We start from the raw sequence: 16,828 nt of genomic DNA, 5'->3' as shown, positions 1-16,828 counted from the left end.
TGTAACTTCTTTCCTAAACGCCACTTACATCTCCTTTTCCACTCCCCCCGCCCAATCAGAAGCCTGCAAACCCACCTTTTACATTTGGCCACCTCCATAATCTCCCTCCCGCTTGGCTGTGACTTTCACCTGCGGACTGCCTTTGGGCATTTCCCACCATTATTGGCACTACAACAGTGACTACGCTCCAAAAAGTACTTTGTTGGCTGGTAAAGCGCCTTGAGACATCCGGTGGTCGAGAAAGGCGCTATATAAATCCAAGTCTTTCTGTACATGATGCAAATAGCTCCTCGTGTCATTGCGCTGCCAAGTTCTGGCACTTCTCATTGGGTGTTCAGTTGCTTTGTTGTTTACATTTCAGTTGGGGCCTGTGTTTTATTTTGTTGAAGGAAGTCTAATAACTCTTATTTCCTCCCCCTCACGACCTGTTCCCTATCCAACCCATGGCCACTTTCACAGTTGTTTCAAAAGCCACAATTGTGTCTTTAAAACACTCAGCAGGTCAGGCAACACCTGTGGAGAGAGAAAGAGTTAACATTTCAGGTCGATGACCCTTTCAGTCATTTTTAGTGCCCTAATTATCCAATCAACTTCTGCTTTCCAGGTCTAATATAACCAATGCTAGCCCTATGGTACTTGTGGACAACGTATGTAATTTACAGTACACAGTTCGGATTCCCATGCATGATTACTTTTGTGTAATTACTTTTAATAGCTCAATCTACATCCAGAATAATTTACATGAAAGGACAATAGTTATTAAACAGAGCTTGATGGGTAACCATGGTAACTGAGTGCATCCGGATGGGTGGGGGTTTTGGGTGGTTCGGAAGAAGTTAGCGATGTAACAGGTTTTAAGCAAGTGTCGGGGCCGGGAAAGGGGGGGAGGGGCCAGGAAAGGGGGAGGGGCTGTGAAAGGGAGGAGGGGAGGAAAGAACAAAAGGGAAGGTCTGTGCTCGGGTGGAAGGCAGGAGAGATTAAATGACAAAAGGGATCTCGTTGCAGGGAGACAGGAGATGGTAATGGGACAAGTTAAGAAACAAAAGCTGAGTCTCGATAGGGTGTAAATGGGAATGGCAGAATCATCAACTCATCATCAGCTGCCATTTGAAATTTTTTTTTTAAAAACAGGGCCAGAGGTTATGGTGTGAAATTGTTGAACTTGTGGTTGAGTTCAGGAGACTGTAAAGTGCCTAATTGAAAGATGAGGTGCTGTTCCTCGAGCTTATGTTGAGCTTTGTTGGAACAGTGTCGGAGGCCGAGGACGGAGAGGTCAGAGTGGGAGTGGAGCGGAGAATTAAAGTGACAGGCGACCGGAAGCTCGGGGGTCACACTTAGGGACTGAACGGAGGTGCTCCGCACAGCGGTCACCCAATCTACGCTCGGTCTCCCCAATGTAGAGGAGACTGCACCGTGAGCAGCGAATGCAGTATACTGAATTACAAGTGTGAGAGGCAGGGAAAGCAGGGAGGGGAGGAAAGAACAAAAGGGAAGCTCTGTGTTTGAGTGGAAGGCGGGAGAGATTAAAAGACACAGTGTTGTCTTCTGGACACGGACCATTCTCGGTGTGCGCGCAAAGTCAGTATCGTGCTTGCTGTGGGCAGGAGGCCAGTGACAGTGAGCATCCTTGTCCGCACTGGCCGGCCGTTCGCCGCACTAGGCACTGCCGCCGCCCAGCGAAACCGGCTTCTCCGATGGTGGAAACGTTTGCGATGCAGCCAAAGGTGTCGGTGCAGGCGTTGCAAACGTGCATCTGAGTCGCCCCGAACCTGACGTGGTGTCTCTAGCTGTCGGAACCAGTGCTCTACCCTGCTGGGCGGGCCACATTGTTCGCATGCCAGACACGAGACTCCCAAAGCAAGCGCTCTACTCGGAACTCCTTCATGGCAAACGAGCCAAAGGTGGGCAGCGGAAACATTACAAGGACACCCTCAAAGCCTCCCTGATAAAGTGCAACATCCCCACCGACACCTGGGAGTCCCTGGCCAAAGACCGCCCTAAGTGGAGGAAGTCTATCCGGGAGAGTGCTGAGCAGCTCGAGTCTCGTCGCCAAGCGTGCAGAAATCAAGCGCAGGCAGCGGAAAGAGCGTGCGGCAAACCAGTCCCACCCACCCCTTCCCTCAACGACTATCTGTCCCACCTGTGACAGGGACTTAGGCTCTCATGTTGGACTGTTCAGCCACCTAAGGGCTCATTTTAAGAGTGGAAGCAAGTCTTCCTCGATTCCGAGGGACTACCTGTGATGATGATCTACTCTGCAGCACCAACCTCCCTCACCCAGTCGAGCACAAGAGCAAAAATGAGCTGCTCCTGAGATAAGTTTTAATTTCCCCAAAGCAGCATGTTTATATTTAAGGTTCTCTGTAATTGAGAGTTAACCCTGTGAGTGGGGTATATCTGGTTTTCCTTGATCGCATGCCATTGAAAATGTATGTCATTAACTCTTATTAAACCCAATCATCATTAATGGTATTAGAATCTAGAGACGACAGAATAGCATATTTAAGACAACGTACAGTTGCAGTAAGAAGTCTTAAGGACTTAACGGTGTAATAACTGCGGGGTAATTGGCTCATGTTACCTTTTTAGAGTTCCATGAGTCGGAGAACACTTGCAGGAGTTCGTTTATCCGCTAGGAGATGCACAGGAGAAAGCCAAGGATGAATTTGACTCTGATTTGCTCAACTCCAATTTTAACCCTGACTTGCGCTGGACCAGGCTGTAAGGATATTTGTTTATACTTTCCCAAATGGTAAAATGGCATAATTCGTACCATATCTGGCAACGGTCTTACAATCTGCGAGCTTAAAGTTGTTTTTGTTTCTGGCCATGGTTGTGTGCATCACCCTACAGCCAAGTCAAGATTGGGAATTTGGCATGTGGGTGTATCTGTCCTGGTAAGTGCCAGCCATGGCTCAGCGGTAACTCTCGCCTCTTGAGTTAGAGGGTTGTGATCCAAAATTCAGTTGCCCGTGTCCTAACTTGCACCAAGTCCCGCTCACCCATTTCTCCTGTGCTCGCTGACCTACATTGGCTCCCAGTTAAGCAATGCCTCGATTTCAAAATTCTCATCCTTATTTTCAAATCCCTTCATGGCCTCGCCCCTCCCTATCTCTGTAATCTCCTCCAGCCCCACACTCCCGAGAAGTCTGCGCTCCTCCAATTCTGCCCTCCTGAGCATCCCTGATTACAATCGCTCAACCAAACAGTGGCCGTGTCTTCTGTTGCCGAGGCCCCAAGCTCTGAAACTCCCTGCCTAAACCTCTCCGCCTCTCTACCTCTCGTTCCTCCTTAAAACCTACCTTTTTGGCCAAGCTTTTGGTCACCTGCGCTAATTTCTCCTTATATGGCTCGGTGTCAAATTTTTATCGCATACTACTCCTGTGAAGCGCCTTGGAACATTTCACTATGTTAAAGGCGCTATATAAATACAAGTTGTTGTTGTTGTGAGTTCAAGACTTAAGCACATAATCCAGGATGACACTTCAGTGTAGTACTGAAGGTGTGCTGCACAATCAGAGGTGCCGTCTTTCAAATGAGATATTAAATTGAACCCTGCCTCATCTCTCGGATGTGTGTAAAACATCTCATGTTACTATTTGAATCGGGAAGTTCTCCCCAGTGTGCTGGCCAACATTTATCACTCAACCAACACCATAAAAGAGAGTTTCTGGTCATTATCACCTCGGAGTCAGAAGGTTATGGGTTCAAGTCCCACTCCAGAGATCTGAGCACAAAAATCTAGGCTGACACTCCAGCGCAGTACTGAGGGAGCGCCGCACTGTTGGAGGTGCCGTCTTTCGGACAAGACGTTAAACCGAGGCTCCGTCTGTGCTCTCAGGTGGACGTAAAAGATGCAATGGCCACTATTTCGAAGAAGAGCAGGGGAATTATCCCCGGTGTCCTGGCCAATATTTATCCCTCAATCAACTTAACAAAAACAGATTAGCTGGTCATTATCACAATACTGTTTGTGGTGAAAACACTTCGCAAAACCCGAGCTCGGCCCCAGGCCCCGAATCAGTGCCCGCAGGCCCGTGTTTGCCCCCCACTTTCAGGCCTGGTCGGTGAGCTTTCTGGGGAGCGGGCTCACCTTCCGCCATCTTGGGCAGGGCGGTGGGGGAGCGGGCTCATTGGCCGCCATCTTGGGCAGGGCGGTGGGGGAGCGGGCTCATTGGCCGCCATCTTGGGCAGGGCGGTGGGGGAGCGGGCTCACCTTCCGCCATCTTGGGCAGGGCGGTGGGGGAGCGGACTAATTGGCCGCCATCTTGGGCAGGGCGGGTCTTGCCGAGCATGCGTGACCCTTTGGGCAGGAACAAAGAGTGGGCGGGGCTTCAGGGTGTCTGACAGTTTGATTGGACACATGTTTATGCCCAGGTCAGTGGGCCATGAGAGGGAGCCTTGCTGTGCTGATTGTTGTCTTGTGTGGGCAGGCACAGCAGGAGGGGCGAAGGAGCGGCAAGAGTTCGTAGAGGGATGTTTTCGGGGCCCGGGAGAGGCGAGGATCCAGGGGCAGCACGGGCCAGCCCACACTGTGATATGTGTGCGCGTGCTAGGTCCGTGCAGCAGAACTGGTCTCCATTCGTCTTGCTTAACCCTTGCCACTGGACCAAGACCTTGCTCTGTCAAGCCCGTGTGGTGGCTGGTGTGCAACGGCCACCACATGTTAAAAAATCCACGCACAGGCATCTTCCACCCTTCGGGATGTAGTTCGGGAGCTGGAATATTAGGTCCTCGATTGAAACACCTATGAACTCATCCCTTTTCGGCATGGAAGCAAGTCATCCTCGCTTCGAGGGACTGCCTATGATGATGATGACTGTTCGTAGGAGCTTGCTATGTGCCGCGTTTCCTACAGTACAACAATGACTACACTTCAGAAATACTTAATTGGCTATAAAGCGCTTTGAGACGTCCGGTGTTTGTGAAAGGCGTTGTATAGATGCAAGTCTTTTCATTCAGCAGTCACCCATTTTATTCGATGCAGTACGGTTGCATAGCTGTCACATGCAAGTGAAATAGCCCTTGTTAACAACCTGACTGCTTCATCGAGAATGACGGTCACTGGACAGTTGATTGTGATTCACTAAACGTTGGAGTGAATGCATCGCTGTTGCTAATCTTCAAACGCAGATGTTATTACATCCCAGCAACATGGACTGCACAGGACGTGTCTACCATGAAAGGATAGAATAACCTCTACCTCCCCGCTAGCCCTCCATGAGCGAACTCTGTAATGTGTATGATAAACAGTCAATAGATGGTAAAGATGTTGAAATCTGCAATCTCATCTCTGGTTTTAGTTGTGGTTTTTAAGCATCCTCTGAACCCTGAGTTGTGATTACAGCCTTGAAAACAGTCCAGACCATCTGTAAATTTTAAATATAATATATTTCATTCTGAACTCCATGGGAGGTTTAAGCTTTATTTCAAAAAGCCAATTATTCTAAATAAATGTTTCAGTGAGATGAAACCCAAATGCCTTAAATACAGCAACAGCAACTTACAGCTCAGAAGGAGGCCACTCGGTCTATCGTACCTGTGCGTAGCTCTGTGGGGCGGATTTTGATCAAAGCCTCTGACCGCCCAAGATGGCCGCCGAGGTACCGGACGGCACTTTGGGCGGGGTTTTCATCACCCAGGTCCCTCGAAGGTCGGCGGGCGGCAAATGGACGATGTACGCTGTCAATCTGGGCGGGCAGCCGGCGGGAGGTCTCATTCCCGGCGGCAGAGGCGCTTGCCACCCAAGTGCCGCCGAGGATGGAGTCGGGCCCACGGAGGGTCGAAGAGCCGGGGGGGGGGGGGGAAAAATCATCAGGAAAAATTTTTTAAAACTGCCAGAAGACCTTCAGAGGGGACCCCATCCAGGTAAGTCGCTGTGGAAAAAAATATATAAAATATTCACTAACCTTTTTTTCAGGATTTTCATACTCACGGTCGGGGTCAGACCAGACTCCAGCCAGCGGTCCACCCCCGTTCTGCCGCTGACTCCCGCCCGCATCAATCTGGGAGCTCGGCGGACCGGGAGCTCAGTTGCGCCACTCGCTGACATCAGCGGGTGGTTCTCGGCGGCTCCCCCTCCCGCCCGCTCCAGGCCACCCCGAAAGTGGCACTGGGCAGATCTTCCAGAGGAATGTTGGCGGCAGTGGGCAGTGAGTTGATCAATTTTGGCCTCTATATCTCTACCTTAAAGAAAAGAAAGACTCGCATTTTAACAGCACCTTTCATGACCACTGGACGTCGCAAAGCGCTTTACAGCCAATGAAGTACTTTTTGAAGTATAGTCACTATTGTAATGTAGGAAACACGGCAGCTAATTTGCGCACAGCAAGCTCCCACAAGCAGCAATTTGAAAACGACCAGATATTCTGTTTTAGTGATGTTGATTGAGGGATAAATATTGGCCAGGACACTGGGGATAACTCCCCTGCACTTCTTCGAAATAGTGCCACGGGATCTTTTACATCCACCTGAGAGAGCAGACGGGGCCTTGGTTTAACGTCTCATCCGAAAGACGGCACCTCCGGCAGTGCAGCGCTCCCTCAGCACTGCACTGGGAGTGTCGGCCTGGATTTATGTGCTCAAGTCTCTAGAATGGGACTGGAAGCCGCAACCTTCTGACTCGGAGGCGAGAGTGCTACCCACTGAGCCACGGCTGACACAGCGACCTGTAGATACAGAACCGTTAACATCAAAAAAAAACGTCGCTGGGCCCTTCACTGGTGCTGCCAACTCTGGTTGGATGCATTCCTGGAGATTCAATCACGTGACCCAACAATCTCCACTATTGCCAACCTTCGCAAGATTGGGTCCATTGTGTGAGTCACAAGTCAGCTTATTACTCAGATCCCTAGCATTCCTAAGATAATGTAAGATAATTACATTATAGCACAAGTTAATTTTATTTTTTTATTAAGCGCGAGGCACAATTTAGACCGAAATGCTTTGGAATCATGTCATATGTTACATGTGCCAAACTTGGAGTGGACAGAAATCTATGACCCGTGTACCTCAGCAACTTTGTACAGAAAGCTATTTTGTTGTAACTGGCTGGTTCTCAATTATATCATATGCTATAAAACAAACTAGTTCGAAATGTAATAAAAACAGAAAACCCAGGGAGTACGCAGCAGGTCGGACAGCATCTGTGGAGGGAGAAACAGTTATCATCATCATCGTAGGCGGTCCCTCGAACGAGGATGACTTGCTTCCACGAGTTCACAGATGTTTCGATGACGGACCCGATGTTCCAGATCCTGAATTCCAGTTGAGGGGGTGGAAGATGCCTGTGCGTGGGTTTTTTTTAACGTGTGGTGACCGTTGCACACCAGCCACCACACGGGGCTTGACAAAGCTAGATCTTGGTCCAGTGGCAAGGGTTAACCAGGACAACTGGAGACCAGCTCTGCTGCACGGACCTAGTGTGCGCACATATCGCAGTGTGGGCTGGGCCCGTGTTGCCCTTGGCTCTTCTGGGCCCGTACCCTCTTCTGTCGCACCTCCGCCACGATCTCTCGCCGCTCCCCCGCCATAAACATTCATGCCTCTCGCCACGAATACCCGCCGCTCATCCACCCCGACCTTCCCTCGCCTCCGTACCGAGGTCCTGCCGATGTTCCTGTCTACCCGCCGCTGCACTCTTTTATAGCCCGACAGTTAACGTTTCAGGTCGATGACCCTTGAGTTAAAAATGGATGAGGGATGGGCCTTTTTAAAAATATGGACCGCTGGCGGAAGTGGACATCTTCAGCACTTCTCCAAAAGGCTCTTGAGGCTGGGGGTCAGTTGAACAGAGATTGATAGATTTTTGTTACGCACCGGTATTAAGGATTATAGACCCAAGGCTGGTAAATGGACAAAAGATGCACATCGACCATGATCTAATTCAATGGTTGAACATGCATGATAGGCTAGTTGGCCTCCTCCTGTTCCTGTGTTCCTCCTTTCTCTCAAACGTGAGAAACTAGGCAACACAGAGACGTAATCCGGCAAAAAGATAGACAAGGTGGTTTTTGGAGGGGTCTGCTCTCTCAAGTGGACGTAAAAGATCCCGCGACACTATTTCGAGCAGGGGAGTTATCCACGGTGTCCTGGCCAATATTTAGCCCTCAAAAAACATGACCAAAAAATACAGATTATCTGGTCATTATCACATTGCTGTTTGTGGGATCTTGCTGTGCGCAAATTGGCTGCCGTGTTTCCTATATTACAACAGTGACTACACTCCAAAAAAGTACTTCATTGGTTGTAAACCGCTTTGAGACGTCCAGTGGTCGTGAAAGGCGCTATATAAACGCAAGTCTTTCTTTATTCCAGGAACATCATCATCATAGGCAGTCCCTCGGAATCGAGGAAGACTTGCTTCCACTCCTGAAGTGAGTTCTTAGGTGGCTGAACAGTTCAATACTGGAGCCACAGACTCTGTCACAGGTGGGACAGATAGTCGCCGAGGGAAGGGGTGGGTGGGACTGGTTTGCCGCTGCCTGCGCTTGACCTCTTCACACTCTTGGCGTTGAGACTCGGAAGAGCTCAGCGCCCTCCCGGATGCACTTTCTCCACCGAGGGCGGTCTTCGGTCAGGGACTCCCAGGGGCCAGTGGTGATGTCGCACTTTACCAAGGAGGCTTTGAGGGTGTCCTTGTAACGTTTCCGCTGCCCACCTTTGGCTCATTTGCCGTGAAGGAGCTCCGCATCGAGCATTTACCAGGAACAGCAAATGAAATGACGCCGGCTGATTGAGAGATGCTGCACCATTTGTAGTACTCTCTCCAGCCAGGGAAACTTACACCGAGAAGACCTCTGTCTGTCTTGCAACCACGTTCTTGCTTTGTATATTTTTACAGCGAGCAGAACAGAGAGCCCCAAGTGCGAAGTGGACATTTAAAACTGACTCCAAATTGGACCCTAGCGCACAATGTACTTCACAGGTTCATTTACTAGATGTGGTGACCAACAAGGAGCGCAGAAATTCTTGCACCCTACACCGATAGATCGGATGGCAATGGAGAAAAACCCAGTCCTTTCTCACATCTTTACAGTCGGAAAAACAACCGTGTTTACCAGTTGCGAGCTGGCCAGGCTGCGGCGGATGAAGTTCTGACAAGAAATAGGCCTGGGATTTCCTGGCGACCGGACCTGCACGGAATCCGGTAACATTGGCAACGAGGAGATTTCAGTCGTTATCGCAGAGCTCCGAGCGCCAGGAAGGCAGGCATGGCGGTGGGAGCGGGAGCGGGACGCGGGGAAAGGGTTTCACGTGAGATGGGCAGTGGACTGACGACGATGCTGCCGTGCCCGAAGCAAGCGCTCTACTCGGAACTCCTTCACGGCAAGCGAGCCCCAGGTGGGCAGAGGAAACGTTTCAAGGACACCCTCAAAGCCTCCCTGATAAAATGAGACATCCCCACCGACACCTGGGAGTCCCTGGCCAAAGACTGCCCCGAGTGGAGGAAGTGCATCCGGGAGGGCGCTGAGCACCTCGAGTCTCGTCGCCGAGAGCGTGCACAAATCAAGCGCAGGCAGCGGAAGGAGCGTGCGGCAAACCAGTCCCACCCTCCCCTTCCCTCAACCACTGTCTGTCCCACCTGTGACAGGGGCTGTAATTCCCGTATTGGACTGTACAGAGTCTCTGCGGAGGGTCCGTCATTTTCAAAAGTTGTCCTTCTCAGGTTTGGAGTGGTGTCCGGTACTGTCCGCCCGTTTTCCGCCGTGGCGTGCACGCGCCTGACTCTTACCCTCAATGACTGCCTGTCCCACCTGTGACAGAGACTGTAATTCCTGTACTTGGACTGTTCAGTCACCTGAGAACTCACTTTTAGAGCGGAAGCAAGTCTTCCTCGATTTCGAGGGACTGCCTATGATGATGATGATGATGTCCAGGCGATCAATCCTCCATTCACGGGAGATTTCCGGACAATCCGGGAGGGCCTTACAACACGGAGACGTAATCCGGCAAAAAGATAGACACTGAGGCAGAAGTTTTTTGGAGGCGTGACAAAAATTAGATTAGATCATGGCTGATCTGTACCTCATCTCCGTTTTGTTCCATATCACTTCATACCATTACCAAGCAAAAATCTTTGAACGCAAGGCAAAATACTGCGGATGCTGGGAATCTGAAATATAAACAGAAAATTCTGGGAATACTCAGCAGGCCAGGCAGCATCTGTCGCGAGCATAAGAAATAGGAGCAGGAGTCGGCCATTCGGCCCCTCGAGCCTGCTCCGCCATTCAATAAGATCGTGGCTGATCGTCTGCCTCTGCTTAGGGTACTCCGTATCTACTCACTCATTCAAGTTTACATTCAGTCCATCAGTGAGAGCATCTTGAACTGGCTGGGTTTGCCAGAGAGAGAAATAGAGTTAACATTTCAGGTTTGCAATGAAAGGTCACAGAAAAACCTTTAAATCTCAGTTTTGAAAATTTCAGTAGAGAGAGCTTTACTCTGTATCTAATCTATACTGTACCTTCCTGGGCGTGTTTGATGGGACAGTGTAGAGGGAGCTTTACTCTGTATCTAACCCGTGCTGTACCTGCCCTGGGAGTGTTTGATGGGGCAGTGTAGAGGGAGCTTTACTCTGTATCTAACCCGTGCTGTACCTGCCCTGGGAGTGTTTGATGGGGCAGTGTAGAGGGAGCTTTACTCTGTATCTAACCCGTGCTGTACCTGCCCTGGGAGTGTTTGATGGGACAGTGTAGAGGGAGCTTTACTCTGTATCTAACCCGTGCTGTACCTACCTTAGGAGTGTTTGATGGGACAGTGTAGAGAGAGCTTTACTCTGTATCTAACCTGTGCTGTACCTTCCTGAGAGTGTTTGATGGGACAGTGTAGAGGGAGCTTTACTCTGTATCTAACCTGTGCTGTACCTGCCTTAGGAGTGTTTGATGGGACAGTGTAGAGAGAGCTTTACTCTGTATCTAACCCCGTACTGTACCTGCCCTGGGAATGTTTGATGGGACAGTGTAGAGGGAGCTTTACTCTGTATCTAACCCCGTGCTGTACCTGCCCTGGGAGTGTTTGATGGGACAGTATAGAGGGAGCTTTACTCTCTATCTTACCCCGTGCTGTACCTGTCCTGGGAGCATTTGATGGGACAGTGTAGAGGGAGCTTTACTCTGTATCTAACCTGTGCTGTACCTGCCCTGGGAGTGTTTGATGGGACAGTGTAGAGGCAGCTTTACTCTGTATCTAACCCATTGTGGGATCCTGCCCTGGGAGTGTTTGATGCTGGTACTGGCTGCCTGAAATGCAACACTCAAATCCCTTGCCTTGATGTGCCATTAAATCTCAAAAAAGTTTAAATGCTAAAAACCTGGGAGTGATTTAGTTGTAAGTAGTAACATTTCACAGCACTTCACCCATTGTGGAACCCTTATCCCGCAGGATTCCTTTAAGACCGGGGACACAACTTAATAAAAAGCTCTAATCCCAGTAAGGGAGGCCTGGTTACATATGTTGAGGAAACAGGCCAAAGCCAAAACATACAGGTCTGGTATTGTCCTGATAATTTCCAACAGCTGCTGCACACCTGTCTTTTATAATACATATCTGCTTGGGAGCTTTTGATGTTTTTATAGAAGTGTTGCTGTGATTGACAGTGTTACTGATTGATATGGATGTGGCCCATGCACTAAGTTTCACCTTCTCTCTCTTTTTTTTGTGTGTGTTGTTTCATGTGTCTGACAGGTACTAAGTGCCCAGGATCTGGTCGACTTTTCCCCCGTGTACAGATGTTTACACATATATACTGCACTGGTAAGTCACCTGGCTCCATGTCATGATATTCCAAGTGGGATGGGAAGGAGCGGGGGGGAAGGTGAGGGAGAGATCCTGAAAGAATGAACATGTTTGATCGAGACCTGCATGGATTTGCTCTGTCAGCAAGGTGTGGCAATGAATCTCTTTTTGGTCAGTCTTTTGGGGGGGGGAGAAATTCGGTTGTTTAGTGCTAGAGAGGGGTGCGAAGGAGCTGCTAACCACGTCCTGCCCGCGCGCCGCGCTGTGACAGCCTGCCGCAAACATCACCGGTGGTTTAGTGACGGCGCTGTCATCTAGCACAGCGCACTCTGGCGCCACCCATTTGGTGACGTCACACACGTGCAACGCACATTTAGCGCAGTGCACTCTGGCCCCGCCCACTTGGTGACATCACGCACTTGCAATGCACTGTTATCGCTGTGTGCTCTGGCCCCACCCACTTGGTGACATCACACACGTGCAACGCACAGTTAGCGCAGTGCACTCTGGCCCCGCCCACTTGGTGACATCACACACATGCAACGTACTGTTATCGCTGTGCGCTCTGGCCCCACCCACTTGGTGACATCACACACGTGCAACGCACAGTTAGCGCAGCGCACTCTGGCCCTGTCCGCTTGGTGATGTCACACACGTGCAGCGCACTGTTAGCGCAGCGCACTCTGGCCCTGTCCGCTTGGTGACATCACGAGTGTGCGACAGCCCCTGCGCGACGCGTTTCCGAAATGGACTGCCTTCGCCTGCCGTAGCGGCTGGTGCTGCACCTGACAGGGGGAAGCAGGCAGTGCACAGAAGATCTCGGGGCCATATCACAGGGAATGAAGAGGTAAGTGTTGAGAGCCAAATTATTAACAATTATTTACCTCTCTTACCTGTGGAAGGCTGTTGGGAGCAGGTTTCACACGGTCGACCTCACCCCCTCTTTAGCCGCTAGGATGCCTCAACTTGAGAAACGCTCCCGCTCCGCGATGGGCCTTTATCGCCTTAAGAGGAGTGTGGAACGCTTCCCTTAACACTCCACTCTCCCTTTGGGGCGATAGACATGGCCCGACGCTAAAGATAGCGCTCAAAGCTGGCGATATCGAATTTCTAGCCCTTCGGGTTTTATCGTGAATGTGACACAATCAAACGGCCGTTTAGTCGTGAGTATATATTTGCACCGTCGTTTTGTCACACCAGCGGGAAATAAAACGCGTGCATACCGACTACGTTGAGACTCGCACTGCACCGCGCAAGTAACAGGCCTCCGACAACACGGCACCCCATAGCTCACTGAACTGCAAAGGAAGGATCACAGAATGGAAGGAATGGCTCAGAGGCACGCCCAGGGACTGGGCAAACTGAAGCAAACATTCAAAATCAGCTTCAACACTTGGGAAGCTTTACAGAAACGGTTCAGGTGCTCTTGCTTTGCAATGGATTTAAAAGAAATAAAACGATCTCTGAGAGACAGAAATCGGACATAAATGTGTTGATGTGTTGGGTTGGGAGGGACCCTTTATTGAAACCAAAGCGTTAACCTGTGCTATCTCGTTCTAACCTACGAATCTCCAACTCTTTTCTGTTTTCCATGACACGTTTACTTTGTTGACGATTGGAGCGTGTGTGGGGCCAGCGTTCCACCTTGCAAAGTATTGTTAGCCCTTGGCTCCAGGTGAATGTCACCATGTCTGGGAACATTATCTGGCCGCTGCTGCTTGCCATAGCGACTGCCATTAAACCCCTTGTTGTGGTGTCAGCCGTGGCTCAGTGGGTAGCACTCTCGCCTCTGAGCCAGAAGGTTGTTGGTTCAAGACCCCACTCCAGATACTTGAGCACAAAAACCTAGGCTGACACTGTGATGCAGTGCTGAGGGAGTGCTGCACTGTCGGAGGTGCCATCTTTCGGATGAGACGTTAAACCGTCTGCTCTCTCACGTGGACGTAAAAGGTGCCATGGCACAATTTCGAAGAAGGTGAGTTCTCAGGTGACTGAACAGTCCAATACGGGAATTACAGTCTCTGTCACAGGTGAGCCAGATAATGGTTGAAGGAAAGGGTGGGTGGGGAGCCTGGTTTGCCGCACGCTCCTTCCGCTGTCTGCGCTTGATTTCCGCATGCTCTTGGCAACGAGACTCGAGGTGCTCAGCGCTCTCCCAGATGCTCTTCCTCCACTTTGGGCGGCCTTGGGCCAGGGATTCCCAGGTGCCGGTGGGGATGTTGCACTTTATCAAGGAGGCTTTGAGGGTGTCCTTGAAACCTGGGGCTCGCTTGCCGTGTAGGAGTTCCGAGTAGAGCGCTTGCTTTGGGAATCTTGTGTCAGGCATGCGGACAATGTGACCTGCCCAACGGAACTGGTCGACATGGTCAGTGCTTCGATGCTGGGGACGTTGGCCTGAGCGAGAACACTGATGTTGGTGCGTCTGTCCTCCCAGGGGATTTGCAGGATCTTGCGGAGGCAGAGCTGCTGGTACTTCTCCAGCGCTTTGAGGTGTCTGCTGCATATGGTCCACATCTCTGAGCCATATAGGAGAGCGGATATCAGTGCTGCCCTGTAGATCATAAGCTCAGGCGACCGAAGGCTGCACTGGCACACCAGAGGCTGTGTTGGACCTCGTCATCGATGTCTGCCCTTGCTGATAGTAGGCTCCCAAGGTATGGAAAATGGTCCACGTTGTCCAAGACCGTGCTGTGGATTTTGATGACCTGGGGGCAGTGCTATGTGGAAGGGTCAGGTTGGTGGAGGACCTTTGTCTTATGGATGTTTAGTGTAAGGTCCATGCTTTCATACGCCTCAGTGATGGTGTTGACAATGGCTTGGAGTACAGCCTCTGAATGTGCATAGACACAACCGTTGTCCACGTACTGTAGTTCAATGAATGAGAATGGGATGACCTTGGTTCTAGCCTGGAGGCGGCGAAGATTGAACAGGTTCCCACTAGTTCTTTAGTTTAGTTCCACTCCAGTGGAGAGCTTGTTGAGAGTGAGATGAAGCATTACAGCAAGAAAGATTGAGAAGAGCGTTGGTACGATGATGCAGCCCTGCTTGACCCTGGTCCGTACGTGGATTGGGTCTGCTGGGGATCAATTGGTCAGAATCACGGCTTGCATGTCATCGTGGAGCACGGTAGTCCCTCATAGTTGACAGGATCAAAGGCCTTTGTAAGGTCAAAGATTTATCCCTCAATCAACCTTATTAAAACAGATTATCTGGTCGTTATCACATTGCTGTTTGTGGGAGCTTGCTGTGTGCAAATTAGTTGTCATGTATCCTACATTACAACGGTAACTAGCCTTCGGAAAGTACCTCATTGGCTGAAAAGCGCTTTGAGATATCCTGAGGTTATGAAAGGCGCTATATTAATGCAAGCCTTTCTTTCATTCTCGGCTACCTGGTAACACAACCCTGCAATCGTATCTTAAGGTGAGGAGTGCAAAATATATCACTTTCCTTGAAATTATTCCCAATTCTCACTGTCTGATCTAGCTTTTTAAGACAGAAATTTTACTTCAGGTCATCTCTAACTTGTAGTGCAGCTTGTAACAAATGCCGAAACCGAAGGCTGAGATGGGAAGGAGAGATACTGCAAGTTTGGGCCTGCTGCGCGAGTTTATTGTGCTTCCCCCCCTTGTTTATCTGCAGTGCAAAAGTTCAGCGTTGTGCTGACTCGAGGTCAGTGCATGGTCAGGGTCTTGGTGACAGAGGGCGTAGGTATCTGTAAAATCCCACCATCAGCAGCTGGAAGTCGGGAGAGACTGAACTATCTGGGAACCGGTGCCACTGCCACAGGAAGCCCTGAACTCTCTCAGGAAGGTCAGGAGTGGCAAAACGTTAGCCCACGGGGTCACTGGCGGGGCAGCGGCGAGCTTGCTTCAAATCTTTTCGTGGATCTATTGTTCCTGATAAGGCTGTAAAAGGAGCGCTCATTTGTACCTCCGTAGAAATCTGAAGAGTTTCCTCAGTTAGAAATCATTTCCTGAGTCGCGGACAGTCTGGGTAAATAGCTGAAAGTAGTGTGTAGAGACATCCAGTATCTTAACAACTCTCACAAAAACAGGATAACAATTAAATGAGTGAAATAATCTCACATTATGCGCTGTGGATCTATATTCTATTTTTTAATCAAGAACTTTTTTTCTGCTGGAGTTTTGTTCCTGACCCAGTCTCCCCACTCTCCTGAAGGTGCTGACTCTTGCTGGGGTTTGGTTTGGTAGCTCTAGTAACTGAATCTAGTAACCCTCAACCATAGAAAATAGGTGCAGGAGCAGGCCATTCGGCCCTTCGAGCCTGCACCGCCATTCAATATGATCATGACTGATCATGCAACTTCAGTACCTCATTCCCGCCTTCTCTCCATACCCCCTGATCCCTTTAGCTGTAAGGGCCACATCTAACTCCCTCTTGAATATATCCAACGAACTGGACTCAACAATTTTCTGTGGTAGAGAATTCCACAGGTTCACCACTCTCTGGGTGAAAAAGTTTCTCCTCATCACGGTCCTATATGGCTTACCCCTTATTCTTAGACTGTGACCTCTGGTTCTGGACTTCCCCAACATTGGGAACATTCTTCCTGCATCTAACCTGTCCAGTCCTGTCATAATTTTATATGTTTCTATGAGATCCCTTCTCATTCTTCTAAATTCCAGTGAGTATAAGCCTAAACGATCCAGTCTTTCTTCATATGTCAGTCCTGCCATCCCGGGACTGAGTCTGGTGAACCTTCGCTGCACTCCCTCAATAGCAGATTAGGAGACCAAAACTGCATACAATACTCAAGCCTTTGTTACCGCGAGACTTGACTATTCCAACACACTCCTGGCTGGCCTCCCACATTCTACCCTACGTAAACTTGAGGTCATCCAAAACTCGGCTGCCCGTGTCCTAACTCACACCAAGTCCCATTCACCCATCACCCCTGTGCTCGCTGACCTACATTGGCTCCCGGTTATGCAACACCTCGATTTCAAAATTCTCATCCTTGTTTACATATCTCTCCATGGCCTCGCCCCTCTGTATCTCTGTAATCTCCTTTAGCCTCACAACCCCCACCCCCCGCCAACCCACCCCCCCGAGCTGTCTGCGCTCCTCT

The 16,828-nt window shown here is 50.1% G+C and overlaps 1 protein-coding gene across 5 annotated transcripts in view; it reads left to right on the top strand.

Moving 5' to 3' along the window:
* LOC139235688 (exocyst complex component 6B-like) overlaps nt 1-16,828 on the top strand; it is a 780,151-nt gene that overhangs the window by 352,694 nt on the left and 410,629 nt on the right. For all 5 annotated transcript variants that reach the window (XM_070866730.1, XM_070866738.1, XM_070866752.1 and 2 more), the window contains exon 8: nt 11,686-11,754. In XM_070866730.1, coding sequence (XP_070722831.1) covers nt 11,686-11,754 — 69 coding nt within the window. The remainder of the gene's footprint in view (nt 1-11,685; nt 11,755-16,828) is intronic.

This window comes from Pristiophorus japonicus, chromosome 2 (assembly GCF_044704955.1).
Source record: "Pristiophorus japonicus isolate sPriJap1 chromosome 2, sPriJap1.hap1, whole genome shotgun sequence".
In the NCBI taxonomy this organism is placed as follows: domain Eukaryota; kingdom Metazoa; phylum Chordata; class Chondrichthyes; family Pristiophoridae; genus Pristiophorus; species Pristiophorus japonicus.
The sequence above is the reverse complement of the archived record's forward strand: the minus strand, read 5'-3'. Positions and strand labels throughout refer to the sequence as shown.